Below are 26,348 nucleotides of genomic sequence, written 5' to 3'. Positions count from 1 at the left end.
ATAAGGAAAAAGGATCAACAGATTTTTTGTGCCACTCTGAAGTCTGATTAGGTCCATCACACACCATTACCGAGTTGCCAAGAGCTCAGGATGTGTAGGGGCCCCTAAGCAGGACACCTGAGAGTCCCATTGTGTGCCAAGGATCAGAAATGAAAGATTTCCCCCTCTTTCTTCCCTTTACTAACTACTACTCAACATGTTTTTGAGCTTTCTTGCAGACAGCAAACCTCACAGGAAACACCAATCTGAACATTCGTATGGATGGCTAATAAGGCATTGTTTTTATATGTCAGTTAGTAATTTCCTATAGAAAACAACAGAAGCAGGAGGAATGTTTGAATATATGAGCAAGTTTTCAATATTAGTAATATTGATCTCATGTGATCAAGCCTTTCTCTTAGCTTTTGCCAACAAAAACTACGTTACAACTAAGAAGTGTAAGTCAACCTACAATTGAGATAAATCAGTGCTTTTTTCACCTAATGATATTAATTCCTGCCTGGTAGTATAGATCATTTGTATACAGTAATTTCTACAAATAATTTTAACCTGTTCAGGAATCACGTGCCATTAAGCTATGGACCTGATAACAAATAGCAAACAAGAAGCCCAAGCAGACTGACTGAACTCAGGGAGTCTCTTCGTGGCGACAAACGTCTGCATGATTTCTCCTGTATTAACAGAGCAAAGCCAGGGCAGCCAATCTTGTTAATGAATGTTGTGTTAAAGGATGTGGAAGAACAGCCACTAGACAGGGACCACTGAACTCATTTCATGTGTAACATATTCTAGAAGGGACATAGGTCTTCTGAGGTGAAATCTGAGTGCATATGAAAGCACCGTGCTGTATTAATGCTTAACTGTAATCAGCAAGAGACATAGCACATGCTCAGTTTACTGGGACATTCCACTTTAAGTGCATGTTAAACTAATATTGACTTTTCCACTAAACCAAAATCTGTTATTTGTGCCCAGAAGACTGAAAAAACAATAGATGTGGGAAGCAGAAGAATTAATCTTCCCGACCTTTTCTTTTTTTATACCTTTGGGAGTCAGTCTTTCTTTGTGTGTCTAATAGGGAATGTGAGCTATTCACTTGCAATGATTCTTAGATTATGTAGAAGTACTTTACTGTGCTATTTTTTTTTTATTTCTTTTGCATTCTCTACATTCAATAAACTCCACAGAGTATTATTAATAATATCTTTAAAATGTTATCTTTTTACCTGTATCCATTCTCTGATAGAATCTTCCCCTGGGGTCCATCCATTCTCAGGGTAATTTAGCCGAGACCTTTCTGAAGACCAGATAGTGCTGTACTGGGAGGAGACAGTGATTTGATCAGAGTGAATTTCTCCTGACTCCATACCTAGTGGTTCCATGCACTGGAAATCTGAAGAAAAATAAATTACCATCATTATTATGGTCAGCTTTTTCATTTAGACTTTGAATAATGAGAACATTTTCCTTCTTTGAACATGAATATATAAAGAATTTATTCTTATGTGACTTTGAATTCTTTAGCAACTTTAAGTGAGGCAGTATTGGACTTATGGTGTCATTCTTAATACTGTCATTCGAGTTGCCATGGCAATTTCTGCAATAATAATGCTATACAAATATTTTTAGCCCAGCATTGTAGCCATTTCAATATAGGACAAAAGAATTCTCTTTTCTAAGGTAGCACAGGCACTCCTGTGGATTCATAATATAAAACAAGGTATGTTCAATTCATAATTATGCACAAAGCCAGGAAAGACAAACCAGATGACTGAATAAAATAACTTTATTTTCAAATTATTTACTCCAAACAAAAAGTATAAAATGTTTTAAAAATACTATTAAAACTTAAGCCATTCACTTTTGATACTGAACACTGGAAAGAAACAGAAAAAAATTTGAATCCAGGCCAGAAGAGTATTGACCTAAGGGAATTACCACCTCTTCTGTAACATAGTGTGTTTTAATGAGTTGATCATCTCCATCCAATCTCTTTTTGTTGACACAAAAATTACCAAGACAGTTTAGAATCAATTGATGACCCAATCACTGTAGTGAGTTCAAAGGCTGGTAAAGCACGGAGACTAAATTGTTCTCTCACTCTTCAAAAGTAAAGTCTGCAACCCCCCCCAAAGCAAGAAAGGAGGGTGGCTTTACACAGAACCTCAAGCCCAGCTGCTCAAGTATCCCTCTGCCAGAGGTTTACCAATCCCATTGCAAGGGCAGGAGAAAATAACACGTGCCTATACTTCTGTTCAGGGACTTCACAGTATATTAATATAATGCATTCCTTCATTAGCAGTTTAAAGTAAAATACCAGTATGTGAAGTGGAGGCCCTGACATTTGGGTACCTACTCTTTTTTATTACACCTTCTCTAGAGCTGACATACCTCTACCAGAGGGTTAGGTGCTGAGCTGACGGATTCAAAATCTGGGTGTTGGAAAAAAGTTCTGATTTTTCAATGAAAATTAAAATATTCTGAAAAAAAAAATTGCTTAAAACTTTTTATCTGGGATCCAAACCCTTATATTCAGAAACGCTATCAGAATACCTTATAGGAGTTATAGTTAGGGTGCCCCATAACTGAATTATCAAACTTGTTCCCAAACTGTATTTCCCATAGCACCACCCTTTCCCCTGTTTCTGTGCTGCTTCAACGTATTAGGGGCCTTGGGTGAAGAATTGAAACTGAACTACTTTAGGGTAAATAAATTAACTCCTGCTTGGAATCAGAAGGACAGCCATAGGCCACTACAAAGAACTCCAGACATTGTAGGTGGGAGTCATATTAAAATATCTAAAAGGTAGGTGTTTCATTTCATCTAGACGTGGGCTTTCCCAGTAGTCTACTGTGAGGTCCAAGCACCTCATGGGGTCATCTCATGTGCCTGAAATAAGTAGTCTGAGTTGTCCTCTGGAGGTGACCCTCTCTGCAGTGACAACACAAAGAGCAAGGGTGGCTGAAATTAAGTGGGAGGAACCACTCCTCTGTCTAAGCCCGCATCATAGAAAATGTCTCCTCTTATCATCCAAAAGGGTTTTCACACACACTAACTTCTCCTGTTCTGTTGTCCTGTATTTAAGAGCCGAAGGCATCCCAGTATAGAAGATATTATTAATTCTGGCTCCAGTGTGATGATGCCTCCACAGCCCACGGAGGATGACTGTGGCAGCTGGGGACATGGGGACCCAAGTTGCCTGTGCCAGCTAATGAAGTGGTAGGAGCAGCACCTACATAAGGAGAAACCAAGCTAGATGGAGGTACAATCTGAGAGAGACAAAGGAGGATGCTTCCCATCTGCAGAGGCTGAGGTATGTCCTCTTCCCTCTTCCTGGCTATGCGCATACAAGAAAGCTATTAGAGAGGCAAGGGGCAAAGGAAAGGTGGGAGGGGAGTAACAGGTATAATTTCAGTTTACTTATTTTTCCTTTGTTCCTTCTTTGGCTAAACAAGTACATCAAATCTTAGAGAATCTGCTCAAAACTCAGTAAGTCGCAGAAAGGAGAGAGTTTGCTTTAAAGTGTGTGTTTTATCATTGAGCAAAGCAAGGAAATCTGCAAGGACATGGTGTAACACAGCCTGTTATTTTCCTGCATCTCCCTCACTTTGTTTCATTCTCTGACCAAAGGGTAAGCATGAAAATGAGGCAACTGGGAAAAAAATACGAGACAGAGAACAAAGCTTAGATAGCTTATGAAATGGTTTAACAAGAGCACATATATTAAATGGCTTCTTTTTATTCAAGAAATCGATCATCAAAGCTTATTCCACGTAATAAAAGAAGGCTTTGGATAGTGCATTCATTGTTCGTGTTTCATTGTTTTAACACAAGTGTTCAATTGCCCTGCATTCCTGTGTTTCCTTGGTCAGCACAGTTTTTCACAATAATTATCCCAACTTCCTGGCAATACTGCAGAATAAAACTGTAAGCAGAATTCTGCTTCTTGCACTGCTTTTCAAAGGGCAGCTGTTTTTTTTTTTTTAAAAAAAAAAAAAAAGAAAAAAGAAAAAAAAAAGAAAAAAGAAAAAAGAAAAAAGAAAAAAGAAAAAAGAAAACCAGAACCAGCTCTTCCCCACCACCTTATTTATTTAAGGTTTCTTTAAAGTTTTATGCAACACCTGGTGTGCAAGAAGACATAACAGAGAATATTTTCCAAGAAGCTCTGTGGGATAGGTAAATACTGACCTTCTGATACACTGCTCTGCGACACGCTGTAGTTTGCTGAGAATCCCTCTTTTGCTATTGCACTGTCAGTGTAAAATGCCATTGAAAGAATCCCTGTTGAAGACCGGACACGTCCTGGGTTGTTCTGTCCACAGTAACGCCCTATGTGCGGGCCAACTGCAAAGAGACAGGATACAATAGTAAACTACCAGTTCTACAACAACAATAGATGCCACTACAATAGCGACCTAAAGAGAGTCCCTCAGCAGGAAATAGTGAACCTCTACAACTGTCCAAAATCACAATATTGTCAATAACTTAGTGGTGAACAATAAATTGCTTATCCTACCCTAGTAATCTTGTTTCTAAAATGTTCCAGACAGCACTCCATAAACCTCTGAAAATGTAAAGAACCAGGATTTTCAAAAAGTGTCCTTTAAAGTGTGCAGAGAAGGCAACGATGCACAAAATTGCATGTATAACACACCAGAAGTATTTTCCAAAGTGTGATTGAAGCACCTATTTATGACAAGGATATCTGAATGGCCTGATTTGCCCACCCAATCTATAAGATGCTCTGGGAATAGGAGTTCAAACAGGACCTTCCAGGATTTATGCTCAATGCTGCAGATAATCTGTTAATTTTACAGCAAACTTAGAAAAACATTTTTGTACTCATATTAAGGCTATGACCAATGACTCTTTATCCCCTCCTATTGAGGCTTTCAGCACACCCTCACGGATCTTTTGCCCATATGCTCAATATTAAAGAATACTGTAAAAGAATTCAAGAGGAAAATCTTAATCCTTTCAAAAGAGCAAGGATTTCTTAAGTATATCTCCACGACACACAACACATACACAAACACACACACATGATCTGTCTCAGTGTTAATAATGTATAAACCAGTTCCTGATATTTTTCTGGATTTCCTGTGCAGTGAGATAATCTTTTTTCCTTAATTAAGCTACTCAATTCACAACCAACATATGTGGCCTTCCAGCACTTGAGCATTCCCTACAGATAGGTCCCCAGGCTGTTGAATAGTGGTACATCTGTGCTTACAAACAATAGAAGAGATAATGCTAAAATCCATCCATGGAGTCAATCATGGAAATAATCATAAGATGTCATTCTAATGCTTACACCACTGGCTTTCCAGGCTTAAATTAACACCTTGTCATTTCTCTAGGAAGTCCATTTCACTTTCAGTTTAAAATAGAAAATGTTTATATATCCTAATTATTCACAGTTCAATGAAAATCCTCAGCTAACATAATTTTGTAGTCATTTATTGGCATTTTCCAACAAGTAAAACAGTTCCAGCTTGGAATAACTTTATTATGTAAGCTACACATTTCTGTAAGGCCCTAGAGTTGCCAGAAAGAGGGAGCTCAGATGTTATAGCTCCTGCTGCCAGCATGTGCTTTTCTATCCATATTCTGGCCACAGTTAGTCTTCAGTTGCCTTGGCAATCTCATGGCAATTAAAATACCTGCCAGTTCAGCCCTTTTCCACCAGGGTAGGTCAATGCAGTATTGGTAGAATGAAACACCCTATGGAGGGTATGAGCTCAATTCTTCCTTGTACTAGAAATCATTAATGCTTTGCAGTTTTGTTATTTGGAATGAGAAAGTTGTTTTAGGCTGTTACCATTAGTGGCTTTTTAATAACGCAAAATAATGCCCCCATTCCAATTGCTGCAGGTTTTTTTTTCCCTTTTCTTTGCATTTTTTGTGTGCAAACAGCTCTGATCCTGCTCTTTCCTGTGATGGCCTTTCAACATTATAGCTGCTGATGCTGCTCTGAACTGCAAGAAAATAAGGAGGATAAGGCCAACCATGTTATGGCACTCTGAGCCTCCCTCCTCCCGCTTCCTGTAGGGAAGCCTCTTTGAAATGACAAACAGAAGAGAACTTTGTTTAAAGCAGACAGGCTTTAAGATTCCCCATGACTCACTGGTTTATAATTTTTAAGACATATTTAGTGATTCTGCATTTCAGTCTTCTACAGATTGGCCCTGCTATCACAGTACAATTCCCTTTGCTAGCTGGGTAGATGTGAGAGCCAAAAACTTGCAGAATGTGACACAAAGAAGTATTGAATTTTTTGCACAACATGTAAACCTTAGCCTACTGAGCTAATACGGTATTGATCTGAGCAGAACTGGATGAAATAGAGATTCTTGTTCTTCTTACATAAATAGCTAACACAAAGTTCTCCTTTTTTCCTTTCAAGTTTTGAAAACTTTTGAATGACAAATGTTTCAGATGTCACCACATCAAATACATGCTGCGTGGGGAACACCGTTTGAGCAATCATTCAGGGGCTGATACTGCTGTCTGCTTAGATAGACTCTGCCAATGCTTTTTTTAAACCATGTTGCTAACCCTTCCTTACAAAATGAGATGGGCTTTCATAATGTACCATATTCAGTTCCAAATAGAAATTTTAGGGTGGCAGGTGCTGAAAAGTCATTAGGCCCAGAGAGCTCTGCAGTCTCTACCCGTAGACCATCATGTCGCTCTGTCAGCATTCCCCAGCAAGGTGTAGTCCAAATACGAGTGACTTGGGAATGTCGTCAGTCAAGGACACTTCTACATTACCCACAGAACAGAGGCATCTCGGTGAGCCAGCTACTTCACTTGACTGCGCATGCTGTAGCTATTTCTGGGACCTTGGCTCCTCCTTCCACTGACACAGTAGGATATAGTGGAAAACTGAGTAACTTTCAAGTTAAAAGATGGAAGGGCAACTAAGAAACTTGTTTTGCAAGCTATTCCCAAAACGCAGAGTCTAAATCTAGAATTTGAATAAATCCTTGATTATTTCTAATATATATGTTTGAAGGTTTCCAGATCTGAGTGTGGAACATATAGAATATGGCTGGTGCCTATTGTTGTTTTATTTTCTACTGTTTCCCTTCTGGACAAAGAGTATCTGTAACAGGAAATTTTGAGACTTATTGCAATACACATTGGCACATCCAGTTGAAATGTTGGCTTTTGGAATTCAGTTAAAATACCTCAACAAAATACAAGCAAGAAAAATGGTATAGGTATATCGGACTTCTAAAATATTAAAAGAAATGCTATGTTAACTAGTCATTTTACTAAATTTTAAAGCCTTAATACCTTAAAAGTATGTTGGTGTGCTGTGGACAGTATTTTCATGGCAGTATGATTGCTATTGACAAAACATATGACAATTGCTATTGACAAAACACAATATAGGATGCTAAAGAGAAAAGAACTGAAAAATGAATCCCATCCTCAGAGTCCAGTAGTCACCTATACTGAGCTTCTGTATCTTAATAGCTTCTCACAAGGGTGTAGAATGCAATCGCAACAGAGGAGAAACACAGCTAGATTAATAGCAACCTTCATTTGCACTGATGCTAACGACTGAAGTAAAGCATTCTGTTTTGCTTTGTAATTCAGTGGAAGCTCTTGTGGTATTGACTGAAGCAGCAATGCTTAGCCTGCGGTTCTCAAACCATATGTAAACTTCTTTAAATTACTTCTGAGCCCCTAGTAGACAGTCTATAGAGCTTCAAAGAGAGCTGCATGATGAATATGTGCAATTCATCACTTAAGCTAGTCCTGGTTTTGAGTGGGCTATTTTTCTTCAAAGTCATCAATGGACTCTTCTCAGCTGAGGCTGGCTGAGGTACGTTTGTGCCTTGGGCAAGGATATTTTGGTGTCTAGTTTATTCATGCAAAATCACATATTTCTATTCTGTGATCTACTCACTCTCCTGCTCTAACTCCACCTGTTATCTCCTTCAAACCATGGCCCATTTTCTGCACAATGTTTGCAATGTGTCTGTAATTCCCAAATATTCTCCAACAGGGATTGTTTCACTTATCGCTTTGTTTTAAAGAAAAGACCAAAGGGAAAATAAAATACCAGGTTTGAGGTATTCCTGAATGCCTACCATTCCCCTCCTGAATGAGCAAAACACTTACACTAGTGTTTAACTTCAGACCCATAAGTGTCCTTGGTAAATTCCTTTTGAAGCCAATGTAACTGCTCACATACTTCAAGGATAAGCCCATGTTTTGCAGAATCAAGATGCAAGTACTCAGCACTTGCCAGACTCAGTATATTAGAAGGACAACCAGGTAGGCTGAGGACTTCATAATAATGACAGAGCATTTCAGGATTAACGCCTTTGTGAATGACTGTTACAGTTGCTGGCAAATTGTCTAACAGAAAACTGTTTTCCATCAGAAAAACAGCAATTACCTCGAGCAAAATGTAAATGGAAGCATACTGATTTGACATATCCTTTTAAACATCATTGTGAAAATTTGTTTAAGAGAACATTTCTCTTGTTTTCCTGCTTTTTTGGGGGGAGGAAGGAAAAAAAAATCTCAACTGTAGAAAACAGCAGTCATTTGCTGCCAGTCTCTAGCGACTGAAGCTGATCAAATTCTACAGTGAAAACATTTTCCACTTATGTTGGGCTTCATCTGCTCTAACTTAGGTATCTGAAGTTTATGTCTGAGTTAGTGATCCATGGCTCCCAGTGCAGTCAATGAGATAAGAACCTTCAGAGGTCCATTAACTACACTCTGAAGTAGATGTCTGCGACAGATCAGAGCCCAGTGCTGCTCTGCTGAAAACAGAGGGGCTGACAGTGCCTGGCTCAAACACTGATGCCTGGTTTCCAGAGCTGGGTGAGAGCAGCATATTCAGGGGACTGTCCATCGAATCCTGCTCTGGTTGTGGCCCCAACTATTTTCCACCAAACTGTTCTCCGTGTCCTATTAAAATACTGCCATCATCCTTGCAAACCAAAGCTGTGCTGCTGTGGGACAGGGATTTGACCTGAAGGATATACGTTTTTTTCCAAACACCTAAAAAATCTTTCTACTGGATTAGTGCAACGGGGGCTTTAACCTCTAACACAACTGGGCATGTGAGCAGCAATGCAGTGCAACAAAGTAAAATAGCTTACTTTTTTATGGCTATGTCTGCATTACTAAACAGGGACCATCCTCCAGACCTGCAGTTCCTGGTCGGGGACTGTTCCTGGGACTAGACTGACAGTGTGACACAGCTCGCTCCCACGGGGCTCTTCCCCCTGAGGCAGGATGGCTGTATCCAAGCTGCCTCTTGGGAATGACCCCCGGCTTTTGCTGCCCTCCAACCCATGTTTAGGAATTGCTTGGCAAAGTGCAAGCTGATATGGGCTAAAATTGGGCAAGGGACTATGCCAGCAATTAAGAAATACACACAACCATACCCTGGCCCCATTTCAGTTGATAATGTAGATGTAGCTTCAGAATATTTTTTCTTGGACTAAAGGGAAACGGACCAATGGCTGAAAGACCCACCCCAGGTGAATCCTGCCATCATCAAAAGAAACTGCGCTGTCAAATATTTTTCAGAAATTTGCTACTTCCATGTAGCATGCAAATCAGGTTTATTTTGCCTTCCTTTCCCCTTTTTTTTTTTTTTTTTTTTTTTTTTTTTTCATGAAATGTCTTTTTCTGATTCCAATTAGAAGGTGTCAGTTCTAGGACTAATAGTGACTATAAATAGCTTGAAACAGTTAGTTGATCTAAGTTGACTTTTTTCTTCTTCCTTTTCCCTTTTTTTTTTTTTTTTTTTTTTTGGTAAGATTATCTGGATGCTCTCTTTTTGATATCTAGAAACTTTTCATTTCTATCTTCAGTTTGTGGCCAGTGGTTTCCTGTGTCAGCTTTGCTCTTCAGTTAAAATAGTTCTTCTTCCTCCCAGGGATTCATCCTGTGATGCATTTACAGAGAAGCAATCACGTCCTCTCTGCTTTTGTTGTGTGAAGCTAAACAAGAGAGACTGACTGCTGGCTCAGGATCTTCTGACAGCGAAATGATGCAGCAAATGTTTCCCTACAACAGCCGCAACCTCCAGTAGTTTGTATCTAAGGGAACATTTCTTTCTAGTCTACAAATTCAGTGGAATATTTACAAACATGTAAATATCCTTATTGGATGTCAGGTTCATTTTAGGTTTGTGGGGGAATTGGAATGCTGATAATGCCTGTTGTTAATTGCTCTTCAGTGTGGCTCAAACACTTTCTTGAACCAAGAAATTACCTCTTTGAAACCCTCTGACACTAACAATAAGCATTTCTTTTTGTTAATATTGCACATAAATTGATTGATTGGATCATCTTTTCACATGTCAGTTTAAATGTAAGTTCTACAGGAATTCGGCTTGGAAAGATTTAGCCTATATACAAGTAAACCTATTAGTAAATGTTCCAGACGTCATTATTGTAGTGTTACAATACAGTTTTTCTAACTGAGGCATTAAATACTAAATAGTCTTTCAGCTACTGTTATGGCTTTTTCTTCACTATTTATTGGAGTGGGTTGAAAAGAGCCACGATAAACTCATTAAGCATAAAACAAAAAGGAAAACCAAATATACGTTAAAAAGCACATACCTATTTACTGTGGCATCAATAAAAGCTTTAATTAAAATTATATTGTGGATTTATGTAGGAAAACAGGCAAGTTTAAATGTGTTATGAAGATATGTTCCTCAAGTTATATGTTTTCATTTAAATGAAATATTAATGTAGGATTAGCAGTTTGCAGAAACTCCCACTTCTGTTCATAAAAGCAAAGAAAATATCTATTAATATGGATTATCACACCAGTGGAAAACTGAAATAGCTGTAATTAGTGCCCAACACATACAACATAAATTCTCAGTCATTGAATTTTGCTACAAGTTACAAAATTAAGAAGAAAAAGGACAGCTTCAAGATGCTTCTCTTTACCATCTTATGCCATACATAGAAATAGTGAAAAAGGCACCGCAAACAATCGGTTTTAGATAGCTGTTTGCACAGTTCATATAGGCGTCTGAGCACCCTAAAGGTTCGGAATTCAGCTTGAACAGTCCCTTTCAGGCGGGAGCCACAGCTTATCGAGCTGGAGTCCTTGGAGAACTGGTACATGGCTGTCCTACCCAGAGGGGACCAGGGTCTCGAGGGCCCATTGCCATACATGAAAAAACACAGAGAAATCATGCAGCTATTTTGTTTACCAGTCTCAGTGTAAAGCAGGCATAGGAGACTGGGCAGAGGGTGAAATGAGGGCTCACTGGCTCTATAGGCTTAGCTGATATCTAGCTATGCACTTAGTGAATTTGCACAAGGTCAAGTGTGGTCAACAACTAAGTGGAAAATTACTGGGATGGCAGAGAAGTAAGTTCCAGAAGGGTACCCAATACACCCACCCTGACACATGTGTCCAGCTAATAATAATTAACAAATTTAGCTAAAACCTTTGGATTTGCTTATACTGCTGGAAGAGAGAGCACTATCGTGTAGGAATCCTGCAGTGCCTGATCATCGAAGCTACCCAAATGAATAACTCAACAAGTGTTTACTGACCTGGGTAATCATTTGTCACTATGATTTCTAGGCTACTGACACCATGTTTTCTCTGGCAAAGAAATTCTCTGCTTTGACAGCTGGTCTGTACCCTGGTTTCTCCTCAAGCTGCAGGGTTAGTACCTGAAGTCCAGTTTGTGCAAGTTGTTGGAAATTTCTGGACAATACTTGTGTTAGCTGTGGAAGTTTGGGGACCCATTATAAGGCTTCATAATTAATTTGTTTTAGTGTAGGAGGTCCATCACATATTTCCTCTAAAAATAGAGCTTTTCCTCAAGCCAACTGTTCAAAATTAAACATATTTCATAAAAAAAAAAAAATCATTCATACTGTGATATGCTTTACTGAATGAATTTACAGGGCATTTTCCCCATTTCTCTTTAATTCAACTCTTTCCACATAAATCAAGCAAGGATCTCTCTACCATGACATTTAAAAAAATGAGAATATGCCTTCTGCAGCCCACTTCAGAGTAATGGTTATGCATATCACAGTCCATTTTTCTCTTACCATCAGGGAATCCATCCCAGATTTCCAATCGGTCATAGCGACAGAATGCTCCCCCTGGAGTATTTGAATCGGGTTCTAGCTCAAAGCTTTCAAATTCCAGTATAATCTCTGACATCTTTGGTGCAAAGATAATATAAGTGCATTCAAGGCTATTGGGATATTTTTCAGGGAATCCAGGGGACTTTATCACTCCACTTGATGAAGTAAAGTTTCTGGAACACTCAGGTCCTGTAAGAGAAAGAAAAAAGTCACCTGGGTTAACACTATGCAAAGTAGTTAGCTGGAAAACAAATTAGGTCGTATTGTCTCTCCAGCAGCAAAGGTGGCTTTTCAATGAAACACCTCATTTTAATCGCTGTATTAATCATTCAGCCAGCTTGTTCCTATTATTGATAGTCAGGTTTTAAAGCACAATTCGCATATACTGTCTGATCTCCAATTTTCAATTTGTATGGAACAATATGAAAACTTGTACCAGCTCTAGAAAAAATTATGACAAATACAAAGTCATGTGGGAACAATGAAAGTGTAAGCTGCAGAAATCTCGACAGAGCCCTAGAGAAATAATTATAGCCCCTTCAAGCTCAAATCTTTAAATCTTACAGCTGACAGGCTTTTATTGGTGAAATAGAATTTTTTACGAAAGCGGGTAAGTAAATTCAGTAGAGGGAGTAGTGGTTTCAGATTCCTGGAGCACTGACTCAGTAACTCTGCCAGATGTGACCTATGCCTCCTTGACAAACTAAATGTGAAAGGTAATTCGTACATGTACCAAGGGTGAGTGACTCATTCTGAGTGGTGTTGACACAGGTGCACCAGTAAAATGTTGCTGTTAGTGCAGGCATGATAAACTGTGTGATTACAGGCAGTGTTGCTAGAAGTCACCTAATGTCAATGTTGACACACCAGCTTTCCCCAGTGTCCCCACCATGGCATAATGGGATGCTCCAAACATTGCTTTTTGGTGGAGCAGGAAAGTCGCAGTAAAGACGTAAGGGTACAAAGGGCCAGATCACTAGATTTGCCTTTGTGAATACAGCAGACTAAACTGGAGTTCCTCTCTTGTTGACAGATCACATTTCTCCTTTAGTTAGGTCCCTTAGGAATCATCTCTGTGGATCCCACATCTGCAGGTGTGCTCAGAGCCAGCCGCAGGCACTACCCACGCATCCTCCCACAGGGTCAGCAGAGGTACCCCTCTCTCTCTGACTTTTGACACTCTCAGTTTAATGGAAAGTGATTTACAGGATCTGGGGCACTGGTGGATAACAGCTGGCCTGGGGAGTTTGGGTAGGATGACTCAAATGAAGGTTTTCGGACACGGAGAATAGGCAGGACACAGGTGACAGAGTCTGGTTGCAACGGGTTGTGCTGGAGGATGAGTGTGTGTCAGGTTCCAACACGGATGAGGATGTCCAGCATCCTTAGAGACTGCAGTCAGGAACCTTAGAAGATTTCCAATGCTTAACACAGATCATTGAAGGAAAACAATCTGGCTTGTTGCATATATGAATACTCTTATTTCACCATAGAAAATGTTTTCCTTGTGAACGTGCCAAACATATTACCCCCCACAGATCTGGCCACCTCCCAGCTAAATTCAGCATGCAAGAGAGAGGTCTGAATGAATTTAGTCAGTTCAGGTATTTTTGTCCTTCAACAGACACTGATAGGAAATGCTTGAGCTATCACATCAATATTCAGAGCACTTCATGGCATATTTTGGAAGATGTAGATATTAATGCTCATGTAACCTGACCCATTCCAATTTGGGAAATTACATTTTGCCTATAATTAAATCACCCCCTTACGCATTAGTGGGATATTTCTCTTCTCTCCCTGTCATTCCCTTGTCTCCTTGTCATGTATAGGAGGGTTATATTCTGATTGTTGCTCCGCACTCCCACCAGTAGCTGCTGTTCCAGGATAAAATAGCTTTGCTATGCCATTCATAGCATAAAGTGCTCTGTACTCCTCTTGGAATCCAATAAAAGATGCAATATAAAATGTAAGCCAGAATCATTATTGCTTTATTAAATACAGCCAGATCCTGGCTCTGTGAGTGCACAATCGTCAGGCTCCCTATACTCACACATGGTATCTCAATACCAGCTTGCTTTATTTTAAACATGTTCAAGTCAATCTGGTGCAAGAAACAAAAACTGTTTTCAGAAGAGCTGCCTCACTGGAGTGCCCTCCACAAGATTTTGACCCCTTATTGACACTGTGTAGGAGCTCCAGGAATCAAATCAACGCTGAGTCTATGAGGAATGCCGTGGGGCAACGTTCACGGAAAACTGGCAGAAAAGGTTCTAGCAGAGAGTTCACAGACTAGGTACTTCTGAGGTGGAGAAACTACATGCATGCATGCGTATGAAATAAAGGAAGAGAGTTGAGCTGAAGGAAAGAGAGAGAGGAGGCAAAAGAGAGAGCAAAGAAAGAAAAAGAGATGACACTGCTTTCTGGGGGTGTCACTGAGCCAGAAAATCATTTGCCTTCCTGGTTGACACCATCTTTTCTTTCAGTTTACACCATAACTTTAGTCGACTGAAGTTAGGAATGTTGAATGTGAACCCTGTAGATCCTCTTCTAGTGAATTGGCTACTCATCCATCCTAAGACAGGCTGGCTGCCACAGCCAAAATGATGAACTTTTCAATTGGGCTAAACATTGGGCAATATGGATTTCATGTTTTAGTCTGGAATTCAACTTCTTCAGTGTCTTTTTGCCTAAGGAGCTGGATGAGAAGTAAAAGCATCTCCTGCTCTCAAAGCCTATACTACATTTATCACAGTTGTTATGTGTGCTGTTCTCTCCTTGCTATTTCCATGGCATGTTGCATTTTAAGCATCAAGTTTAGAATTCACCTTAGGACACAGGTAGCATAATGCAGTTTTTCTTTTCAAAAACTGAGGATGCTCTCACAGAAATAACGAGCAAAAATATACTGAGTGCTGGAATGCAGATCAGCCTTCAGGTCAGCACTGCAGGACCTTAGGCTTGGGATCGTTCTAATACTTCTCATTCCTGGAAAATGCTGAGCTAAGTTGTGAATATGCTAAAATGAAGCATATTAGTCTGGTGTGAGCAACTGATCTTCACCTGTGTAACAGGGCAAACTGGTCAGCTTTATTCAGTACAGAAATTAAAATGTAAATTTGGAATAGCTTATATGCATTAACTCAAAAGTTAAAAAGGGCTAGGTTCCCACAGCAACTATAAGTTGTATCCTTTGTGTACACATAGCATTTCTAACACTGCACCTGGTGATAACTTTCCTGCCTTAATATACAGTTTATGTGGAATGAACTAGAGTTAAAGTTGCTCTGGGAGCCATAATTTTGAGTTTCCTGACTTCTGTGCGTGTAAAATCGCATTCATAATGCCATCTTAACATGGTTAATGTGTATCACTGAGAGATGTAAATGACCACACAAGGAAATAAACACAGCATTCCTGTCAGAGCTCTGAGTTGCCACTACACTATTAGGAAATAAATAAAAGCTTTTTTCTTGAAAATGCTCAGTTGCTAAAATAGATTGTTTCACAGGTCATTCTTTCACTTGTTCTTGTGTTTCAGCCTTACGAAAAGACGGTACTGTATATGTAAGCACTGAGGAAAACTTCAGGACACAGTTTCAAGAGTTTAGCCTCCTAAAGTCACCAAAATAAATAGAGGTATTTTTTCAGGAAAGCTTGGTGTCATTTGGATGCTGAGTTCTTTCAAAAAATGTGACCCTGAAGGTCACCAAAAGAATTTCTGGGAGCCAAGAGTGGATTTACAGACAGGGAAGATGGTGAACTGGAGGTCTGTGGCCCCAATTAGCACTGTGCAGAGCAGCAATAGCATGCAAGAGAAAAGAGACTTCACTCCTGTGCTTCTCCTCATTAACAGTACAGCTGCCACCAAGCCCGTGTGCTGAACGCAGCTGACAATCTGGCTCTGGTTTAGGTGCGTACAAGGGACTTGAACTGGTTCTGAACATGGGGCACTGTCTGGGAGTGGTGTGCATCAGAAATCTAGAGTTTTGAGCTGCTTCTGTAAATATGACCCTCAACATTGATGTTGTAGTCAGTATTTTTTTTTTCTCTATAAAGTTAAGCTTATTGTCTTTTTATATATAATGAGTTTTGGTCCTCTATTCTTCAGGCGTAGAATATATGAATTATTTATCTCCATCCAGTTATAGGGAAGGTGTATGCCAAAATAATGATCTTACTCCCCTTCTAGATACTGACTCAGAAAGACAGTGACCAAAGAGGGACTGCCTATAGATCTGGTTAATTCTGGACTGTTCGTTTCTCTGGGCTCTCTCTGTGCCCCACACAGCTATCTGCGCTCACCGGCACTGAACTCCTGGCACAAGCATCCAGCAGGTCATGCATGTGAACAGTGTGAGCTTCTCATCTCCTTTACCTCCCAAACATGATTTGTGAAAGCAAAAAAAACCCCATCATCTGCTGCCCATGTGTACTCCAGTCCCTTCTGAGTCCACAGCCATCTCTTGGGAATGCAGAACAAAACACTAAGCAAAGTAAGTCAAGGACTCAGAAGGTTAGAGTGCTGTTAAGGCAGAAACATTGTAAATCATACAGTAATTATTATCACAAAGAAAAAATAATGAAGAAAGCTAATGGTTTTAAGAAGGTCGAAACAAACAGCTGATGAAGACTATCACATTACACCCAGAGGAGTCAAATCTCAGATGCAGCTGACCCATTTGATTCATAATGATTTACACCCATTGAATACATGCCCCACCTTAAAATGACAAGGATAATACAATTTTCTCTGTCAAGCATTTTCATGTATTCTCTCCATCCCAAAGAATTATCGTGGATTAAAACAGAAAAATCACAGTTTATGAGCTATATAACAATGAATTGTTTCTCACCTCTTTTGAAAACTTCGTAGCGGATAGAAAATCCTGCTCCGTGTGTCTCATAGTCGGAAACAAATTTAATAAAAAGATATGGTCCCGAAGACACTAAAGGAGGGGGAGCAATTTTTCCACAGTACTTTCCCCACAAGCGGCCTTCAGCATTATCTCCATCAATCACTTCAACATAATCGTACCTGGTAGATAAATGGAAGGAAGAAACTTTTAACTTCCAGGAAAGAAGGAAACCTAATTAATTTAGAAACCATAACACAACATAGATAATCAAGAAAAATGCTAGCTTGCTTGGAAAATGCATTATGCTGAAAGATGTAAGCAAAATGAAATAATTAAAATGGACTACATTATGTCTGTAGACATCATCTGGCAACATGGAACTATTAGGAAGAATGGTGTCCATTATGCTTGCAGACAATGTCAGCTAAAGTAACCAATTAACAAAAAAAAAGGAAATCTCATGAGCACAATTCTGTATTATTAAATTGTGTTCCTTTGTCTGTGTAGTGTTGTTATCAATACATAATGCATAGCATTCTTTTCAAACTGTGAAGTTCTGTTATGAATTCAAAAATGTCTTTTTGGCTGGAGCTCTTTATGAACAATACTTTGATTTCCATATGCTGTCCTCCAAACATATGTCCACAGAATAATAAATAAATCCCTAAACATTAGATTTTGTTTAAAACTCCATCATGTTGCAGATCAGGGGTAGAAAAATCTGTTATTTTCCTTGTTAGCTGGACAAATAGTTTTGAGCAAATCCCAAAATCCACACGTCAGTCACAGCACTTGGTTTTTCTCAGACAAAACTTGTTTCGTTACAAATCATCTTTGCTTAGGTGGTTGAACCAAGAATCATACTTGTAGAGTGTGGGATTACTGAACAGGCTGGCCTAAATCCTCCCCTGGTTACCTGCTTCATTCCTAAGGACTTTATAAGGGAAAGCGTACGATAATGCAATAACGACTGGTCGTAAGGGTCTGCCCGGGAGCAGCAGTCGTGTTGGGGTTCCTCAGCCCTGCCACCAGAGATGCTGATGTGCAGGGCTTGGTCTGGTGGGTGGAGGAGAACCCGGCAGCTCTCCCGGTCACCCAGCCAGCCAGGAGAGTACAAATGAGAATAAAAACCACGGGGAGGCAGGAGCTGCAGATGCGGAGACAGGTCTGCTTTTAAGTTTTATTAGCAGATGATTTCACTCGACCCTGGACGGGAAGAAGGAGCAGACGCAATTTGTAGAATCAGCTTAATCTTTCCCTAAAGGGTGGTGGCATTTGGAACCTGGGTTGCCCTCTGGGCCCCCTTTCGGACTGGGGCGAAAGGCTTTTCTCTGCCCCTGTGTCTTTGTGTCTCAGCCCTGCTGCCGTTTTATTTAACAAGTTGCTATAAGCCAGACAATCTCATTTACTTTTAGTTATCCTACCACGACTGACATTAAAATGTTGCCATTAATTTGTTTAGACCTTTATTCTACTGTTACATCCCCTGAAATGTTCTAAGCACATTAATATACAAGGAAGAGCTAAAAGTGACAGGACAATAAAGTGTGCCTGACATTTTTAAAGAGATCAAAGGAAAAAAAATGTCTTCATGATGACCAATGTCATTTTTAACAACCCTGCTCCGAACCGGCCAGGGCACATTACTTATGTTTACATGAAGACCCGTGAGACAACTGCAAAGATGATATCACTAGTTAAAGTGGACGGCTTAAGTCTCCTTAAATTAAAAATGACATTACCTCATCAGTTAAAATTCTGTGCCAGCTTTGGTGTATATCAAGTAGAAAATAAAGCTGACACTGATGGAACTGTAAGCATTAACATATGTGAAATATTGTGTTAACTACATTTTCTCTTATGTATTTGATTTTTCCAGTAGCAATTGCTCAGCTAGTTACCTTCACTGTCCCGTTTCAGATTGGTGGAAACACAAATGGAAATGTTCATTTCTGAGATAATTTTACAGACACTTTAAGTAGCCTGCATTTTTTTTTTAATGAGATATCTTTCTGTAATTTCTTGATGATATATGTATAACAGGATTTGAAAGTTGGGAGGGCAGTTGTAAAACAACCTCAGAATTGGGCTTTTTTGGTTTGCCTTTTGGTTTTGTTTTTCCCTTTAGAAATATCCTTAAGAATACCAGCTCTAGGTTCCCTGCAAACCCTGCTGGAAGTGCTCAGGAATGCAGGCTGCTAGTTTTTATACTTTAGGGAAGAAACGAACATTTTAGGGAAGAATTTTTTAACAATGCAACCTTTCTCTGAATAATTAACTGCTCGTTAAAGAGAAAGAGTAACCACATAAAACTACGACATCTGAGTGACCCTCTTTGCTCTGCTTTCCATGATGACATTATTTCACCAGTTTCCCAGGCACCATTCACTGCTCAAGCCTCAATAGCAGATAATTTCTCAAATAAATATCAAGAAGAACCCTATTTGAGAATTATTAAATAATATGAAAAATTTTAACTAAAAATGCTAAGCGACATGCCTTTTTACTTCATCTATAAAGAAAGAAAAAACCCCAAAGGTTTGAATTCAGTATTTTTACTCTGCTACACCTTAAAAATAAACAACCTTCTGTAGTCTTACTAAGTCTTTTGTATACGGCCAAACAAATAATTAACCTGTAAATACCAATTTTGCTATTATATGAAGTACCTTTGGTGAAAAATATTCAAATTAAATTCTGTCACCCTCCTAGATTTCCTCCTTTATAGCGATAGCCTGCCCTCACCTTTCCTTTGTCCCTTATAGTGACAGAATTGTAATTTATGGTGCTCTTTCTAGCTGCTGTGCAATTGTAAATGACACAATTTGGCTACTAAAAGGCTGTCTTCTAATGGATTTTGCAAGTTATAGGTCATGCAGCCCTGTAGAAGACTGGAGGATTTTTCAATTTTTTTCTTTGCTGTGAAAAATTACTGACAGACAGAAAAGAAGTTTAGCTGTAAGACAATAGGTACAAAGTATGACTCGAAAAGGGAAAACTTTAGAGACCAGCCCTACAACCTTCATATTCTAAGAACCATGTCTTTCACCTGGCAGCTAACAAATAGAGCTGGACTGTCCCACACTGGTGGCAACATCTGATATCTGGGCTGCTGTGAGTGAGTACGTATATCATTTTTTTCTTAGGGAAATGAAATTACTCTGGATTTTACTAGTTTATACTTAGAAACCAATGTCCTGCTGTCATTTTTGCACTTTTCAAAATCCTACCAGAGACCACAGTGTATCACAAACAACTGTTCTTGTAAATAGGAGGAAGTACAGTCACAACTTGAAAATGGAGTTGCTGCCAATGAAGCTCAGAAAGCAGCTTGCATCTCCCTCTGGACGTGGTAGCAGTTCTTCTCCATAAGTTTGTCAGGAGAAGATGCTGTGCCAGGGATGCAGTTGGCACACTGGCATCCCTGTGAGGAGACGGAATGTGTCACCTCCGCAGCGCCCAGACAGGATTGGCGCGCAGCCCAGAATACTGAGTTTGCAAATTTGGATTTCCCACTTGGCAATTCTTCGCTCAGTTACTGCTGCCAATGGTGTGGCAAATATTTCTTGTAATGTTATAGTCCTTTAGGGTTTATGGCACATAGATGTAAATATAAACACGGTGCTAACCACGGAGTGTAGTTTCAGGTGAAAGGCGAGAGCACGAGTTCGTGTGCGGAAAGAGGAGATGCCTGCCCTGAACAGGAGGTAACCAGTGAACGTATTCATAGAGCCACTATGCCATGATGCAAAAAGCATTCCGTTTTTGCTTGCCTGGGACTTGCCTGATATCTCATTTTTGTTTGCTTTCTGTTTGCATCCCGTGTGGTGTGCGCAGGCCGCATGGGGCTCCTGCGCTCCTCCCAGCCACTGCCTGACATGGCTATCGTGGTTTTGACCAAATTGACCAACCAGAATGACAGATGGACCCTCCTTCCCTCCCTGAACAGAAAATTAGTTCTGTTTTACCTCAAACCAGGACAATGGTCCTAATTTTACTGTTCAGTAACACAATGTCTGGGACACACTCCCACTGGAAAGATGAGAGAATCTAGAATTCCTCTACAAATTCTTGATGGAATTACAAAAGACTTGCTCTTTTTTTTTGGAAAGCGTAAGTTACAGGTCCAAGGAAAAGGCCAAGCAATACCTATAAAAAGAGCACCAGGCAATGAAAACCATAAACAGCTGCCAAATACAGCTGATTTGGTGAATTTTCTATTTCCAGTTTCTAGTAGATGATAACAGCGCTTAAGCCTGGTTTCAGTTCTGAACATGCTGGCGACCCCTGAAGTGCACCATAGCACCTTGTACTGCAGAAAGTGAAGTGAAAGTGCTGGAAAGCCCTGCCTGCTGCTGAAGCCAGCCACTCTGCCAAGCTACGCTCTGCTTCTACACATTTTCCTACTATTAGGGCAGTGAGATCTTATGCCTCTTGCCTAAAAAAATTCCTTCCCAAGACATATGCAGAACTGAGCTGAAATCAAAATATCTGCCATTTTACTTTATGAAACAACCAGTGAAGCGTATACAAATATAATTTACAACTGAATATGCCATATTTTTCTGCAGCCTACTATGATATGCATCTATAGGATGGTTATGAGTATTTGTGTTATTCACCTGTTAGAATGAAAAGATTTTCCACCTCTCTCTTCTATCACTCTGATTCCACTTCCACCAAGCTACTAATCTCTGCAGTTGGCACACTGGCATCCCTGTGAGGAGACGGAATGTGTCACCTCCGCAGCGCCCAGACAGGATTGGCGCGCAGCCCAGAATACTGAGTTTGCAAATTTGGATTTCCCACTTGGCAATTCTTCGCTCAGTTACTGCTGCCAATGGTGTGGCAAATATTTCTTGTAATGTTATAGTCCTTTAGGGTTTATGGCACATAGATGTAAATATAAACACGGTGCTAACCACGGAGTGTAGTTTCAGGTGAAAGGCGAGAGCACGAGTTCGTGTGCGGAAAGAGGAGATGCCTGCCCTGAACAGGAGGTAACCAGTGAACGTATTCATAGAGCCACTATGCCATGATGCAAAAAGCATTCCGTTTTTGCTTGCCTGGGACTTGCCTGATATCTCATTTTTGTTTGCTTTCTGTTTGCATCCCGTGTGGTGTGCGCAGGCCGCATGGGGCTCCTGCGCTCCTCCCAGCCACTGCCTGACATGGCTATCGTGGTTTTGACCAAATTGACCAACCGGAATGACAGATGGACCCTCCTTCCCTCCCTGAACAGAAAATTAGTTCTGTTTTACCTCAAACCAGGACAATGGTCCTAATTTTACTGTTCAGTAACACAATGTCTGGGACACACTCCCACTGGAAAGATGAGAGAATCTAGAATTCCTCTACAAATTCTTGATGGAATTACAAAAGACTTGCTCTTTTTTTTTGGAAAGCGTAAGTTACAGGTCCAAGGAAAAGGCCAAGCAATACCTATAAAAAGAGCACCAGGCAATGAAAACCATAAACAGCTGCCAAATACAGCTGATTTGGTGAATTTTCTATTTCCAGTTTCTAGTAGATGATAACAGCGCTTAAGCCTGGTTTCAGTTCTGAACATGCTGGCGACCCCTGAAGTGCACCATAGCACCTTGTACTGCAGAAAGTGAAGTGAAAGTGCTGGAAAGCCCTGCCTGCTGCTGAAGCCAGCCACTCTGCCAAGCTACGCTCTGCTTCTACACATTTTCCTACTATTAGGGCAGTGAGATCTTATGCCTCTTGCCTAAAAAAATTCCTTCCCAAGACATATGCAGAACTGAGCTGAAATCAAAATATCTGCCATTTTACTTTATGAAACAACCAGTGAAGCGTATACAAATATAATTTACAACTGAATATGCCATATTTTTCTGCAGCCTACTATGATATGCATCTATAGGATGGTTATGAGTATTTGTGTTATTCACCTGTTAGAATGAAAAGATTTTCCACCTCTCTCTTCTATCACTCTGATTCCACTTCCACCAAGCTACTAATCTCTACCCAACACAAATTATCCATCCTGGTCAGACTACCTTTGGTTCTGAGAATTTGCTTCTTAGTACGTATCTTTCTTCTGCCTTTATTTTATAAAGATTTTTTTTTTAATTCCTCACAAGGCTCCATTTTAGCTGAACAGAAAGCATTACAAGAGGAAATCTAAATAATGAGTTTCGAGTTGTTCTGTGCCATGGATTTGTGCCCCATTAGTGACTGAGGGTTAGTGGTGTGGGATTTACTGCAGTGCTCGTGGCACGAGGCAATCTGTACCCCAGAGCTAAAGCTTAAGAACTGCAGGCACTCGAGGGACACCAACCTTAATCCCAGTTTATTAGCAACAAGAAAAATAAGTACACGGTGTTAAAAGTAAAGAATTGAGCACAGCCCCGAATGGGCTGTTTTTCTGCCTGTAACCTCAGCGTCTGTCGGGTTGTTCTCCATCCAAGCCTCTGTGCAGCCTGACTGCTCTCTGGGGCCTCCTGTGCCCCACACAGGCAAGGTCACCCCTCTCATGGGTGTTGGAGGGGCAACCCCCTCCCATGGAGACACATCAGCCTTCCCTGGCAGTTGGGACTGGCCATGCAGGTATCCTCATGCATGGGTCTCAAAACACTTCTCGATGGAGGTTAAAGCAGCACATGGTGCTTGAAGGACCCTGTGTGACTGCTGTGTCAGCAGCTAGCCCCAAGGCCTAAGCAGGCACGAGCACTTCCCAAGTATGGGGATGCACAGGAACTGCAGGGTTTTTTTTCCTTTGTAGCCCCTTCCCAGTGTGCTTGGTGCCATGGGGTCCTGCGTGGTGCATTCCTGCCTGGCTGCTCGCTCCCATCACACACCATTGTCTTCCCAACAGAGAAGTCTTCCTCCATCCTGCCGAGTCAACTTTTGGTGTGGACATGTCTTTGATGGGATGAATGAAGTGACTATTTTTTTATTATTCTTTCCTCCTTCTTTCTTTCTTCCTTGTGCTCCCTCTCTCCCAAATTTATTAAAAAACCCAAAGGATCATTTCTCCGGGTGTGGACACACATACAGTTGAAATAGCATCAGCCAGGCTGTGCAAACGCCGTGAGAAAGGGGGAGGCGGGAGCAAGTGCCCATGGAAGGAGGCTTTTAAGCTGGTTTTGCTTGTACTGGATTCATGGTGCGGATGAAGCCCCCTGAGGGAGAAAACATATCATCCGAATCCCACAGTTCTCTAAAGTGCTGGATATTTAAATATGCAACTTGCAATCGATTAACGATTTGTAAATTACTGAAATCTCTGTCAGTTTGGGGGGCCTTTGTTTCCATTGGTCTTTTGTGAGTTGGCGTTTTTATGGTCTTCACCCAGGACCAAAATTCACTGAAGTTACTCATACAAAGCTCCTGTCAACCTAAGAGATTTCTGGGAATAAGGCCATTGGGATTTGGCCACTGTTCAGTAATTTACTAATGCCATTAACTGACAGTAGGTCTCCATTAAGAATGAACTAGTGAGGGTCTATTTTAGTGCAAGACAATGTTGTAGTGAAAAAGAGAAAAGACGTAACAAAGACATTGATGAAGATCTACAGTTACCCACTGTAACAGTTCGATTGTGACTCATGTTAGCAACAGTTTTGTTATTACACTGGTTTCTGGAATCATCTAATGCTTTGGGATTTGCCCTTTCATTTTAAAATTAAGCTTTTAATTCTCTGCTGAGCAGAGGAATCTGAAATACAACATACCTTAACCAATAAAAGTTCAAACCCCAGAAGTAATAAAAAGAATCACTACTATTTTAAAATCTGATTATCCTTCATCTTATCACATGCTTCTGGTTGTTTGGCTTGTGCCTTTGAATACCTGGAACTGGCAGAACTGAAGATCTGAACGAAATAAGCAAGATTATATCTGCACTTTTATCTATACAGCTCCACTGAGAACAGTAGACAGATCTTTAGCTGCTGCAAATGAGATTAGTCCCTTTATATGTCAATGGATCTAAGCCAGTTTACACTGATATACGGCTAAAGAGGGTGCAAGTGGTGACAGAATATTTTACCTTGTATTTATTTAGGTCTATTTGATTTAAACCAAATAAAACCTGGAAATTTCTTCAACAGAAATGTGAACACCAAGATTCACTCTGCGAGTGAATGTAACAACATCATACAGAAAATGAAGAAGAACAGGGACTGGTTTTGCCATTTTAGTATTGCCATGTCCTAGGGGAAGTAAAAGCAAAATTCATCTGCTAAGGTCTTCAGCATATCTATCTGCAAAAATCATTTTACCAACGAAAAGATCTGATCTTGAAGTCAGGGCAAACTCCACTGATTTCACTGCTTGCCACATACTGTAATAAATTATAATATAATGATCCCAGGATATAAAAATGAAAACTGTTCTGGGAAGAAGCATTCAATTTTAAACCTCTTCACTGAGGAACTTCAGTTCATAACTTTCTGGCATAGAAAAATGCTATCTTTTCATGGAAAAAGGTTTCTGTCTGTCAAATAAGACAAATTTACAAATCCATAACTTCCACTTTAAGTGGGGGGAAAAAGAAACACTTAGCAGTTTAAAGACTTCAGAGACGAAGGAGCTTTCTAGTGTCAAACTGGAGAAGTTTAGTATTTATAGGAAATTCACATGCCTCTAATTACTCTAAACTCAGTTCCCAAGTAAAATATGCCATCTGGAAGATATTAGAGTCATTTACAACTTGTTCACCTCCCTATTTCACTGCAAAATCCTACCTCTTGCCAACTTTCCAGTGTTCTTCGCAAAATAAAATACAGTCTAATTTTTACTGGTTGTTTCACAGTTACCTTATCTACATTGAGCCAGCTAAGGGCTTAAGAAACTGGAAAAAATATTCAAAGCAATTTTCTTATTACTCACTATACCTTAAGCTTTCATCTGGACATTTCAGGTGTGAGGTTTATGCCTTGGCTTTGGTATTTAGCCACTAATTTGACAGGATTAGATTTGGAAAGATATCCTAGGTGATAAGAGAAAAAAGATGGCAGGAGTAGTCATCTTGCTTAAGAGTAGGCTCTTGTAAGCCAAAAAATATTTTTTCCAAGACCTCAATTATACAGTTTTGTTTTTGTTTTTATGACCTCCCAAGAGACGCCCATCAATCAGAAAACTTCTCGTTAGTTGAGCAACTTCATCCAAGTATGCCAATCTGTTTATAAGTGAAGCTTTGCAACATTCCTCTGAGGTAAAGTTGTCATTCTCATTTTACATATGTGGAGACAGAAGAGAGAGACTGAGTGCCAGCAGTCTCCCAGAAATTTTGCAAACATCAAGGAACACAGCCTAGATAGCCAGTTTTAAATATAAGAGCCAGTCTAGCTCCTCCTGAAATAATGGAAAGATTCCTAATGGATTCTGCGGGTTTTGGATAAAGCT

At 40.0% G+C, this 26,348-nt stretch overlaps 1 protein-coding gene across 1 annotated transcript in view; it reads right to left on the bottom strand.

Moving 5' to 3' along the window:
* NRP1 (neuropilin 1) overlaps positions 1-26,348 on the bottom strand; it is a 116,180-nt gene that overhangs the window by 50,913 nt on the left and 38,919 nt on the right. Inside the window, exons 4-7 of the mRNA XM_014945035.1 lie at positions 16,971-17,152; positions 12,076-12,303; positions 4,190-4,345; positions 1,227-1,393 (exon numbers count right to left, since the gene is read on the bottom strand). Of these exons, the coding sequence (XP_014800521.1) occupies positions 1,227-1,393; positions 4,190-4,345; positions 12,076-12,303; positions 16,971-17,152 (733 nt within the window). The remainder of the gene's footprint in view (positions 1-1,226; positions 1,394-4,189; positions 4,346-12,075; positions 12,304-16,970; positions 17,153-26,348) is intronic.

The sequence above is a fragment of the Calidris pugnax genome, unplaced genomic scaffold, assembly GCF_001431845.1.
Source record: "Calidris pugnax isolate Ruff unplaced genomic scaffold, ASM143184v1 scaffold54, whole genome shotgun sequence".
Taxonomy (NCBI): domain Eukaryota; kingdom Metazoa; phylum Chordata; class Aves; order Charadriiformes; family Scolopacidae; genus Calidris; species Calidris pugnax.
The sequence above is the reverse complement of the archived record's forward strand: the minus strand, read 5'-3'. Positions and strand labels throughout refer to the sequence as shown.